Genomic DNA, 12,193 nt, shown 5'->3' on the forward strand with positions numbered 1-12,193 from the left:
GTCACCGAATTGATCATGATGTCATCGATGTGATTACTGACCATAACACACAAAGCAGGACGACATATTTGCCTGCACCACTTATTTGCGACACACCTTTGGCCATAACCTCTAGTTCATCTGATCAGTCGAACTAATTTATCAAACCTCCCAACATCGACGCCACAATGAGAGTCTCAACAGCCCCCCTCTTCCGCACCAGCCTCCGCCCTGCCTTCGGACAAGCCCACTGCATCCGGCCTATCCAAAGCAGGCTCGCCACCACCAGCTCGGGCGCCGGTCCGGAGCGGGAAGTAGGGCATAAGGGAACTGCCAAGGAGTACAACAAGGACGGCACAAACCCCAACAAGAATGTCATGTAAGCAATCTGGCCGAGCGGGATTTATGGAGTGACTGGTATTGATTCGTGAACAGGTACGCAGGCCTCGCCGCGCTCGGACTCGGGGGAGTATATGCCATGTTTATGGCGCGGCCGGAGAAAGTTGGAGAGAAGGCCAAGGCAAATTCACCCGCGGCTCGTTGATGTGTTTGAAGGAGTGTGTTACGGAGCAGGGTTGCGCTGAAGGCGTGACGTTAGTTGTTTGTTTGCTTCACGTTGTAGCTGGGTTGTCAATTGAAATGTTGTTTTATATTCTTGCGCCATACGATATCAGCGTTTGCTCCTCTGTGACCCCTGCCTCCTTTACGCCTGGTACTCTTATTTGTTTACATTAGCCTCAAACTGACCCTAAGTAAATGCCCCGACATCGTTGACTCCGAATTATCCGCGCTGTCATTTTCGTTTCAGCTCTCACGACCGTCCTCATGGAAAGCGGCACCCCTTGCATATGATGGTGAATTGCACACGGCCCGGAATAATTCCCGCATAGTAGCGTATAGAGAGCAGCTTGGTAGGTTATAATGAAGATAGACACAAGTGGGGGCGCGTGAAAGTCCCTGGATCGGGGAAAGGACAGGGCGAGCAGAGGACTCATCCGTCCTAGAGAAGTATCTTGTCCATCACTGCGTGTCTATCTAGGTAGCCACAGTTGGCAAGTTTATGGGGACTTCATGTCAGCTTAGGTAGCTCAGATTACATTGCAATTACTGCCCCTGCTAGTCTTTCCCCTCGCCGTCTTCCGCCTCCTCCTACACCAAATTCCGTCTTGTTGAAGATCTTGTTGTCCAGGGGATTGGATTTCATTATCTCCTCCATCCTTCTCCTCGAAGAAGCTTTATACCGCCTCTCCCAAGTCCCAAAGGGTTCCCAGAGTACGCGCCGGTCTGCTCTGCCGTTCATCCCCACCATCATCCGCCGAATCCAGCTTGCGTTGCACCGTTTCTCACACCTTGTCTAACACCTCTGCGCCGCCAAACTGTTCCAAGCCCTTACGTCCAAATTTATCGGCCATGAGTCCGTGAAGGTTTTCGACACATGGGCCATCCTGTTGTCGGCTTGGTGTTTTCCATCATCCGGCCCGCTTCCACCTCGTCTCTTCATCACCATCCCGCTTCCCCCTCGTCTCTTCATCATCATCCCGCTTCCACTTCGTTCTTTCGTCTAGCCGCTCGAGAGGCTCTTGGTTCTTCTTCTTGTCCCAATACCGCTTGTGCAGTGCCCTGGCCTGTGGCTCGACAAACTCCCAGGCTCGGCCCAGGACCTGGCTTACGCCAGAAGATAGGGCGATTGCGGGGATGCGTGCAAGCCCAGGCCAGGGCGAGCTCTCGAGGCCGAGCATGTTTTGAATCCAAATCTCCAACTTATAGAGTCGCCCATACGTCTGCGCGTATTTCTTCTCTGCTTTGCTGCACCTGTCGGCAAGGCGTTTCATAACCTGGGCCATTTTGTTGAACGGCTTATAGAGTTGCCACATTTGCGGCTGTGAAGTTACGCTGCGCAACTGGTTGAAATGGCTGGGGAACTGGCTCGGTGGCAACCCAAGCTTATCAGGCTCCGTTAATGGGAACTCTATGATCCGGACCACTACGGGGAGGTAACCTGGGATCTGCTGCCTCTGGTTTAGTTCGTCCAACTTATTGGATGGATCTGGTGACTCGGTGGTGAAATGCAGCAGCGCCGGTCCCCGTGTAGCCCAGATATCACAAAGAAAGCTCCTCCAGCAGGACAAGTAGTGGAAACCCGCGCCGGTCGGCGTTGGGTTGGCGTAATGATACTGCAGAAGCTCATTGAATGCACGGTCCCACTTGTCGAGCCAAATATCTTCTATGTGAATCACGCTGGGAGAAGCGTAGATAAAGTGGTGCCACGGCTGGGCCTGTTCCTGCTTCGGTGCTCTGCGGTACAACGCCTCGAGGCTGGCAAATGAGTCGATGGGAATGTTGGCCATGGCGACGTCGTCAGTGATGTCTATGTCGAAACGTTTGAGGCCGAGTTTCTCCCACCAGCGTTGAGGATCGTGCAGTTGGACGACGTAGAAGGGCTCGTGGCCGATCACTGAGGACGGGTCAGACCACGGGTCAGCCCATTGCGCGGTCTGGACATTGAACGAAAAGTGGTCTAGAGATGCGAAGTAGGTCTCGGTGAGGAAATTGGAGTAAATGACGCCTTCGATCAACCCATTGAGGAAAGGAGCGAAGTGGAAGGGCAATGTTATCAGGAAGCCCCACCATAGGAGGCGCCGCAGCGGCGGGGGCAAGTCCAAGAGGCTGCCAAACATGGCACCGACCTGCACCGAGTATCAAAAGGATGACGAAATAGCAGGTTCAAATGAATACCTGTGCAGCAACAACGAAACTCTAGATTTTCCTTTTGAGATGATCGCGGGGTTCATTAGGCAGCCGCGCACCGGAAGGGACTTTGTGGGGGCCAAACAACCATGGGTACCCTACAAGGAGTAGAGCCTGAACTGCGAATTGACCACGCACCCTCTCGAAAGAGGAGCAAGAAATCAAAAAAAGACAAAAAAAAAAGTAAAGGAAACCAAGAAAAAAGAAAGAGGTGAACAAAACTGAGCAAAAATAAATTAAATAAAAAGTAGACTTTGGGCTTCGGAATTTCCTCCAGCTGACATTTGGGTTTGGTTTTTTTGGTCACAGGGACTGGAACCTGGAAGTGGGGAGAGTCGGGGGGGCCCGACGTCAGGAACCGTGGTAGGCACCTAACAAAACCGACCCAGGGGTTGCTTGCGATGAGCTTCCCGAGCTTCCCTCTCAATGATGTTCGTTCGGGGCTGGCTGCCGAGGCTGAGAGCATTCAATCCTCCTGCGGCGCATGTGTTTCTGGCTGACTCTTGGTTGCGGCAAAATGTTGCCCAGATGCTCGGCCAAGCTGGGACCCTGCAGCTCTGCGTTGTATTTAGGTCGTGAAGGTTAGGCCTAAGCTGCTGCACAAGCCCGCTTCCCCTGCAGGAGCCGGAGCCGGCACTTTAGCGCACACGCGACACGCGCATTGGACGGAGCATTGAATTTTGGGTCAGTGACGTCGGGGAACAGTTCTTTCACCAACTTTTCACAACACTCGCAATTGTATTTAGAAGGAAGTTACCCGAGGCGGGCAACAACATCTCTGCGATTCCAATCCCATCCTCGGCACAGAAAACACCAAAGCTTTAATTACTTTCTCGCTTGCTCGCCCATCGGAGGCTCGACAATTGCAGCATGGCGGCCCACAGCCCCAAGATGGCAACGGGGCCTACCCTGCTTGGCATGCCTATGAAGCAAGCTTCATTGCTCACGGTTTGTACTCCTCTAGGCGATAAACTATAACTAGAGCTTAAGGTCCTAACATGGAGGGTGTAGTTAATGTTGCAGAACTCGGCCCTGATTCTGGTGCGTCGCCCCCCATCAAGCCGGACCCCCTTTGACCACTGTCACCACCACCACTAACACCACGACCCCTAGATTATGCACTACTCGCGGATAATGACCCCACCGGGCGACCACCGCTACTTCGCTTCGACCGCCGTTCTACTCAACGAGATCATCAAGCTCGCAATATCCCTTACCTTCTCGATGCACGAGGTCTCGAGGAGCTTGGCGCCGCAGACGCCCGTGACGGTGCTGTTCGAACAGATACATAACCAGGTGTTTTCGGGCGACGGTTGGAAGTTGGCCATCCCAGCGGTATTGTACACTTTGGAGAATACATTGCAGTACGTGGCGTTGAGCAACCTAGACCCGGTGCACTTCCAGGTCCTCTACCAGCTCAAGGTATAGCTCCCGGGGCAGCGGTCCAGAATTGTTAGCTGACCAGGGGGAATAGATCATCACCACGGCAGTCTTCATGATCGTTCTGCTCGGCCGCACCCTTGGTACTAGGCGCTGGTTGTCACTCATCATCCTCACCATCGGCGTCTCGATCGTCTCCCTACCTTCGTCAAACGCCAAGGATATGACGTTGGACATCCACGACTTTAGCGACCACTTCTTCCCGCGATCAGTACATGAGCTCGGACAGTTTGCAGGTGGGGTGGCAGAGGCTGCGAGAGAGCTCACGAAGCGGGGTATTGTTGGGCTAGCTGGCGAGCTCACAAGGCGATCTGCGACATACGAGGGTATCGCCGACGATCTGGACGGGGTCCCCAAGATGAACTACTCCATCGGCCTGACGGCGGTCCTGGTGGCGGCGATCGTTTCGGGGTTGACAGGGGTCTACTTCGAGAAATTGCTCAAGGACTCGAAAAGCCCAGCTTCGGTGTGGACCAGGAACATCCAGCTGTCATTTTACTCGCTCTTCCCTGCGCTCATCGTCGGCGTCATCATCAATGATGGGACCGAGATCGCCAAGCATGGGTTCTTCGACGGATACAACGGCATCGTCTGGACCGCCATCATCTTCCAAGCCATCGGCGGTATACTGGCCTCGCTCTGCATCAACTACGCCGACAACATCGCCAAGAACTTCGCCACCAGTATCAGCATCGTTATTAGTTTCCTCTTCAGCATCCTCTTCTTTGACTTCCAAGTCAACCTCCCTGTACGTAACCCCCACCTCGCCAAACTCACCCACCCCACTAACCCCATACCAACAACAACAACAGTTCCTCCTCGGCACTACCCTCGTCCTCACCGCGACGTACATGTACAGCCAACCCGAGCGCAAACGCGCCCGGCCCCCGCCCATCACCATCGCCGGCTACGAGAAGTCTGCCGCCGCCGCCGCCGCCGGGCCCGACGGCACCACCCCCGGGTATTCCGACTCTATGGACCGCCTGGCCGTACCTCTGGATTCCGTTGCTGCGGTCGGCCTGTCGTCGTCCTCGCGCCCGGCCTCGCCGCTTGCCTTTCATGGGCGCTCGCCGTCTGCGCGGGGGAGGCGCGCGGGGGAGTAGGACTAGCGGCGGGTGGTGTTTTGTCTGGATGAGATGATGGAGATGGATGGGATGAGTGATGAGTGGAATGGCTTTGATGACTGGGTGGGGTTCACGGGGAGGGAAAATGAGACGCCGATCGCCCACTGGTGGGGGTGGTCGCGTGGGCGCATTTACACAGCGGCATGCCGCTCGGTGCATGTGCGGCCCCCGGGGCTTGGGGCCGCGGTGGAAGCGTGAATGGGCGGGATACCAGGGATCGTCTGTGTTGTTGTTGGACTGCTGCGCTGAGCACGGTCGCCCGTTTCGGATATATCATCAGCAGGGTGGGAAGTAACCGTGCTTTACGTTATTTGCGCGGTTGGGAATAGACGTACTTGTCACGTTGCTTGTCAGTTTGACCTCGTGGACTGCCACTACCACCACCTGAAGGGCATTTTTATTGATGATGGTGACAATGCCAAGTGCCAGTACGGCATATGGCGCTTTCTATAGGGCCCGAGCGTCCACTGGCATGGAAGCTGGATCCAAGACCACGCAGCATTTTGAGTGACGGATGCAACGCCGAGGTCGATTTTCCCCGCAATCTTCCCGGGCATTTGATCCCGCGCGCCCTGTTCAGGGCCCTTGGGGCCAGATCCGGCTGCCGACCGGGACCGTGGGCATGGAGCGCGGGAAGGGGATGATGTTTGTCTTGCCTGTGGAAGGGATCGACCGGGATAACGGTGCTTGCTTGCAAGACCCAGTGGTTTGTCCATGTTGTTTTTCTGCTGCCTGTGCTTTTCGGGGCCGAGCGACCGCCCACGTCGGGGCAGGCTCCGGCGGGCCAAAAGAAAAGACAGAAGAGACAGAAGTAAAAGAAGCCAAGAAAAGAAAAAAAAAAAAAAGGTAAAAGAAAGAAAACAGATGAAGTAAAGGAAAAGAAGCAAATTAAGTTAAAGAAAAGAAAGGTAAACTTTCCTTTCGTTCCTCTCGTCGAAGGTTTCGTCGGCACTTGCACATGGAGTTAGGTACCTCGGCTTTTTGCCATGGAGCGCCAGGCGATTGGCAACAACTGCGGGCGTTGCAGGAGGCTGGAACGCATGAACTGCGTTGCTTCATCGGTGAAACTGTTTGACGCCGATACGATCCCGCACCCGAAAACGAGCGGGTTTGCACCACGTTTCGGGCCAGGTCCAATTGTCGAAACGGGCCGAGTCCTTGGTGTCTGCTGACTCGATTTCGAGTCCTTTCGACTTCTCGAGGCATGGTTAACACGGACGACTACGTTTCCCAGCCGGGCATGCCGACCACGTCAGCGTCGAGCCATGATGTGATTTCCGGCGGGTGCGTACCCCGGGAGCCGAAGCATGACGGACATTTGGCGTACCAGACTCCCAGGGAAGCCAGGACCCGAGGGCCGTGAGCCGTGGGCCGAAGCTGGTCGAGGGCTAATGCAGTGGTCACGGTCCTGAAAGAGGCCCGTGTGCCTGGTTGCTTTCGTACGTGTAACTCGGCCAAGCTTTTGGATCGCCGGCGTGAGATTGTGAGATTGAGGCATGCTTCACGGTGGAGCCGTCGTCTATGGCGCGATGGCGTCGGTTTTGGTTTTGTGGCTGCATGTCGCGCAACGACCAGCCTGACATGGCCGGTTTGATCGCAGATCATTCGGTGATTTTCATATTTTAGCGCGATTTCGGTGACCTCGTTAGCCGTTTCAAACGCAAACGAACGCTCAATTTTAGGTTTTGGGGTGGGTTTATGGCATCTCTCTCGGCAGCGAGTTAGTTGGCTAACAAGCGGAATATGGATGCTGGAAATTCGTCCAAAATATCATTGTTTTCCTCCATCCATCCAGGGCATTGGGGAGTTCGGATGAATTGCCCAATCGATAACGGCTTTCCAACCCAAGACAGGAAAGAACCGACCTCAACTCGGAGCTTTGGCCAAGCTCTCCCTCTTTTTTTTCTTCTTCGTCTGCATCGAGGCAGCTGCAGCGGATTTGCGGGATGTGGGCTGGATTCTTTTCGGATGACCGACTGACATCACTGCCACTTAACTTTTCCACCATTGCAAATTGCCAACCTGAAGAAAAGCATCGGGGGTCGTCCACCTGACCCCTGACCCCCATCCGGACCCCAGTTGTGCGTGGGATTGTTGGCAAATCTGGGGGATCGTGTTTCCGTTACCCTTGCGTGCGGCCGGCGATCGCTGGCCGATTCTCGACATGGGCGCACGAGATTGCCGGTGATCCCCAGGGCTTGAGCAGGGCTCCGTTCGGCTTGCTCCCCTCTCTCCGCAGAATGCAACTTTGGCACAACTTTGGTGCAACTTGGCGGCCACGCTGGAATGAGACACGATGATCACGGTTTCTGCACGCAACGACCCGCTGCTCCTTTCCAGACCGCTACGGCTCGAGCATCTCGAGTTACGCCGGCCACTGCGCTGCGCTGCCGGTTGCTTCCACCAAAAAGCCTGTTTCACCATCGATCGCTGGCTGGCGGCATGGGGAGAGCTTCCGTCATGGCATGGATCTATGAATGGCTTGCCAACGATGCCAGGCTTGTTGGGGCGTGTGCCATCCCTGCAGATTAACACCATGGATGAACCATCGCCTCCCGAGTGGGCCCCATCCCATTCACGATCCCTGGGCCAGCTTTGCGTCGAACCAGTCAGCGGCCATGGTCTGGTTCGTTGCACAATGCGAGGTGGCCCAATGGCTGCCGGCAATTGGGTTGGAAGCCGAATTGTCCAGTGGCCGCCCTCCAATCCCCGATCCCCAGATGTAGCGTTGCTTGTTCCCTCCGCAAAAAGAACGGAGGAGGAAGCTGACATTTCCTGCGCAGCACGAAGTAGTGTGTACTGCACGTCTATGCCAGAACGTTCCGTTTCCGACCAAAACTCTCGTCAAGCCAAATTGCGCCTGTCCTGCGCAGCTTAGGTGGGTGGAGTTCGTTGTAACCACCAGGGGTCGTGCTGATTGCCGATGCCAGGGGGCCCGGTCTGCACATGCTTGACCGGGAGAGCGGACGGGGCGTTGTTTGCTGCGGAAAACCATCTGTTCCGACCACGCAGCGGAACATAAGACGCGACATCCCGCCTGTCATGTCGCGCAGCCAGGCGGTTCCTTGCATGGGGAAATGACCACACCGTTGGGTCAACAAAACTGGGAAACCCTTTTCTCGTCAACTGGACAAACGCGCTATTGGGTCCCGGAAGCGGTCGGCGGTGCTGAACGAATGTGATTGCCGAAATCTCCACCGCCAGTTGAGAAAACACCACACCACCCTGCCGACAAAATCTTCCCGTCACTTCTCCAGCCGACCTTGTGTTTCCGCCTATGCCACAGCAACGGCAGTCCCGGCAACTGACGCGACGTTTAGAGACCCGGAGTGTCAGGCCGCGGTCAAGCCTGCCGAGGCCAGAATTCACTCACCGCACTGCCGGAGATGGGGCACTCCTCGAAGTTTATTTTCCCGCTCCCCGGCCGTAGAACGAAGGTAGCACCTCCCGCACCGGCAACAGGTCCCTTGACCACCAAGGCGCAGAAGATACTCGGGACTGCAGAGCTCAGCCTCGACTCACGGCCGTCACAGGTGTGGGGAACCCAGTCGAACTCGGGAATCAGCATCGCAGTGACAGAGACGACGAATGGAGAGGGCGCAGATGACACGGCTCGCGACGAGTGGCCTGGCTCTAGGGCCCTGAGGGATAGACGATGGGAGCAAGAATCGGAGATCATACCTGCAGCCTTGGGTCGTCAATCGGCAATGCTTGGGGGCTCCATGGTCCCCGACGGCGCCACCGATGCGTCAAGCCTCCGGCGGCGGCAGTCGAGCTCCACCATCACATCCTACTACGACAAGACTCAGCTACCCCTTTCGATATCGCAGCAAACCTCGAACTCGGCCATGGCCAAAGGGCTCCCACCAAAGGCCATGGCGTTGCTAGACATGGACGGCGATTTCACGGATCCGACGCAGGCCAAAAAGGCTCGGAAAAAGCCCTCCAGGCTTGACCTCTCCGCTTTGCTCCGGGGACACAGGTCCCCAAAGCATCTCCACCCAGACACTCTCAAAGCCCACCACGTTGGGCTCGAACTGTCGACCCCGTCTTCCACACTGTCAACGGCCCCGACCCCCCCGCCGGTACAACAGCGAGTGGACCGGTCCCTAAGAAAACAAACTACAAGAGAGTCGCTGCGGGAGAGCCCGGCCCAGCAAGCACCGTCTTATGACTTGGTGGGCCAACTGGGCAGCGGCAAGGAACAAACCAAGGCCAGCATGGATTTGTACAACCTCTATGACCACTACGAGCAGAGGACTTTTGCGGATGCCATGGACCAGGAGCTGCATGGCTGCACCTACCACCTTGAGCCGCCGTTAGACCGACAGGCTCCCTCTTACCCCATACCACCCGCCGAACCGTCAGGGAAAGCCCTTCTCTCACCTTTTCCGCCCACTGGGTTGCGGCCCGCTCAAGCCGCCAAACCTCCGCCGCTCACCACTGCGGAGTTGAAGCTGGCAGGTATCGGGAACCCCCCTAGCCCCGTGCCAGCCGACTGCGCGAGCGTCTCGAGCCGCCATACCAGGACGTCAAAAGCATCGAAGCGGACGGATCGCAGTCTCCAAGAGATCGACCTCCTGCAGAACAGCGTCCTCGCGCTCTCATCTGACTCAGAGGATGATTACGAACCCTCGTCTAAGGGATCCCTTGCTGTCCCGACACTGAGCGATGGGCAAACGAGTCCGACAAGCCCTCGGTCGCCGGTATCGCAGATAAGTGCATACGACGGGAACCGAGGGAAGCCTGTGAGGCACGCCAACCTCACACCAAGCCCCCAAACTTTCCCCAGTAGCCAAGGATCCACAGCACCCAAAGGCCCAAAGATTAGCCCGCGAAGCAGCTCCCTAAACTCCAAGGCATCCTCCGGTCACGGGTTGGCCCTCGAGACGTCAAGGCTCTCGACTGGCACCACTTCCACCGACCGAACAGTTTCGAATGTGCGAACCCCGGGCTCAGGCCCTGGGGTAGCCCCGACGAAGGCACTCAAGAAGGTGCGGAGCGAGTCCCAATTTGACTTCCCTGCGCCACCCACCCGCCGGGGTTCCCGATCAACATCCGTATCTCGGGTCTCGGAACAATCCCATCCCACCTCCCCTACCAGCGTGGACCTGTACTTGCAGAGCCACCGCTCCCCCCTCGCACCCGACGACGGCTCGATCCGCAGTGGCGCGAGCTTGAGCAGCGCAGCGAATGGGCGTCGCAACAGCGCGGCCAGCAGCATCCACGACAGCAACAGTGGGAGGTTTATGGCGGTAACAAGGCAGGAGGAGATGCTTCTGGCGGCACTGAGGATGAAGCGTGCGCGGATGCGGGAGGATATCATTGCCGAATTTGAGGATGACATGGACCGGGACGAGCATCACGACCTCAGGCGGGAGGTAACCAACGACAGCATCGGCACCAGTGGCAGCATGACGAGGCAGTCTTCGCGGAGCACCATACGCCAGGAGCCGGGTGCGCTGAGCGCACGCCCACGACCACCCCCGGGCGAGATGAAAGCTACCGAGAAGCCGACGAGGGGGGATCCGCTGAGGATCACGATAGACCGGTCGCCGTACGACGCCTCGCTTCGTACGCCGGCTTCGGAGATTAGCGATTTCATTCACTTCGACGGAAGCCGCAGCCCGCAAAGTGCCGGCGGGCTGGAGCGGAAAGACAGCAGAGCGAGTTCGATCAGCAGCCAAAGGTCCGCCTCAGTGAGGCAGAGAGCTTCGCTGACTGCCACGACAGCACCCGCGCCGCGAAGGTCGCAACGGAGCGGTAGCACGTCACGGAGGAATTCCGGGCAGTTCAGCCCAAATGGGCAAAACGACTTGCCGCACCAAATTCTGGAGGACCCGGCAGAGGACGACGACGCCGGGATTCCACGGCCCGACTCGCCCATCTCGCCGTCCGATTTCCCAACGCCGTTGTCCATCAAGCACAACAAGCAGGTGCGGTTGAGCGCCGTCGGCTTCTACAAGCCGAGCACCGAGACCAGGTGGTGAATCCGGACTACGCCTTGACACGAGCGACAGACATCGCGATTTCCTTTGTTATCAACAGCGTGGCGCACCAAAACTGGGTGGCGGCACAGTCTTTACAGCGCACGGGGTCTTCCTATTGACGTGGGAAAACGGGAGTAATGCGGAAGAGCGGACAGGTTTGGATACGGACAAGGGCATGATCTGACGACTGGAAGGCCCAACTGATACACTCGCTTCATTCATGCCGGCCCGGGGCAGGCCCGCCGGGACAAGACTTGGAGATAGACACTTATACCTTTGTAATCGGCCGACCCGACGAGGCATGCGACGGCATGTCCGCTACACTACACTCTAATCAGATTCTTCACCGTTTGTCCTGCAATTGCAAGTGAGAGTGGGGTTTGGCTGATCATGGGGAAATGTCCAAAAGTTGATGGTCGCACAACACTCGCAGGATATCATTTGGCAAACAAGCAATAACTAACAATGCCGCCAGAATTCCGAACCAATCTGACCTTCACAAGTTCCAATCTCTCTTCGCCAGTTTACGGTATCACCGCAACCGCTCCTGCCGCTCAATCTCCTCCCGAAAGACGTTCCTCCCACGACCAGCCGCGCCCCGTCCCGCGGTAGGCGACCAGCTCGCCCGATCCGTCAACTGAATCCCCACGTTCGTCTCGGACTTACTGTCACCATCCCCACCCCACGGCACCGAACCACCACCCACAACCCCCCCACCACCACCACCAAAACCAGAACCCCAACCACCACCAGAACCAACCCCTCCCGCACCAGAACCAGAACCACCACCACCACCCTCCCTCGCAATTGACCCCCGCCTCCCGACCATCGGCCCCAACACGGGTCTCAGCTGCCCATGCCTGCGCCACGACAGTTACACACAGCTAAATGCGCGAGCCGATTGCCACGGCG

General features: G+C 56.9%; 5 protein-coding genes across 5 annotated transcripts in view; 3 read left to right on the forward strand and 2 right to left on the reverse strand.

The window, feature by feature from the left end:
- Nucleotides 1–167: 167 nt before the first annotated feature.
- Nucleotides 168–523, forward strand: CHGG_09446 (uncharacterized protein; the record flags this gene model as incomplete). Its single annotated transcript, XM_001227372.1, has 2 exons — nt 168–358; nt 415–523. The coding sequence occupies 2 exons, from the start codon at nt 168–170 to the stop codon at nt 521–523; spliced, it is 300 nt and encodes a 99-aa protein (XP_001227373.1).
- A 925-nt stretch (nt 524–1,448) lies between these two features.
- Nucleotides 1,449–2,657, reverse strand: CHGG_09447 (uncharacterized protein; the record flags this gene model as incomplete). The annotated part of the gene is made up of 1 exon (XM_001227373.1): nt 1,449–2,657. The coding sequence occupies one exon, from the start codon at nt 2,655–2,657 to the stop codon at nt 1,449–1,451; it is 1,209 nt and encodes a 402-aa protein (XP_001227374.1).
- A 961-nt stretch (nt 2,658–3,618) lies between these two features.
- CHGG_09448 (uncharacterized protein) lies at nt 3,619–5,270 on the forward strand (the record flags this gene model as incomplete). Its single annotated transcript, XM_001227374.1, has 5 exons — nt 3,619–3,675; nt 3,739–3,768; nt 3,841–4,149; nt 4,202–4,915; nt 4,980–5,270. 5 exons carry the CDS (start codon nt 3,619–3,621, stop codon nt 5,268–5,270), a joined length of 1,401 nt encoding a protein of 466 aa, XP_001227375.1.
- A 3,407-nt stretch (nt 5,271–8,677) lies between these two features.
- Nucleotides 8,678–11,281, forward strand: CHGG_09449 (uncharacterized protein; the record flags this gene model as incomplete). Its single annotated transcript, XM_001227375.1, has 1 exon — nt 8,678–11,281. One exon carries the CDS (start codon nt 8,678–8,680, stop codon nt 11,279–11,281), a length of 2,604 nt encoding a protein of 867 aa, XP_001227376.1.
- An 846-nt stretch (nt 11,282–12,127) lies between these two features.
- The window catches only part of CHGG_09450 (uncharacterized protein), a gene marked incomplete at both ends in the record, with an annotated part of 1,053 nt that continues 987 nt past the window's right edge, over nt 12,128–12,193 (reverse strand). Inside the window, one exon of the mRNA XM_001227376.1 lies at nt 12,128–12,141. Coding sequence (XP_001227377.1) covers nt 12,128–12,141 — 14 coding nt within the window. The remainder of the gene's footprint in view (nt 12,142–12,193) is intronic.

The sequence above is a fragment of the Chaetomium globosum genome, genomic scaffold (assembly GCF_000143365.1).
Source record: "Chaetomium globosum CBS 148.51 scaffold_6 genomic scaffold, whole genome shotgun sequence".
Lineage (NCBI taxonomy): Eukaryota > Fungi > Ascomycota > Sordariomycetes > Sordariales > Chaetomiaceae > Chaetomium > Chaetomium globosum.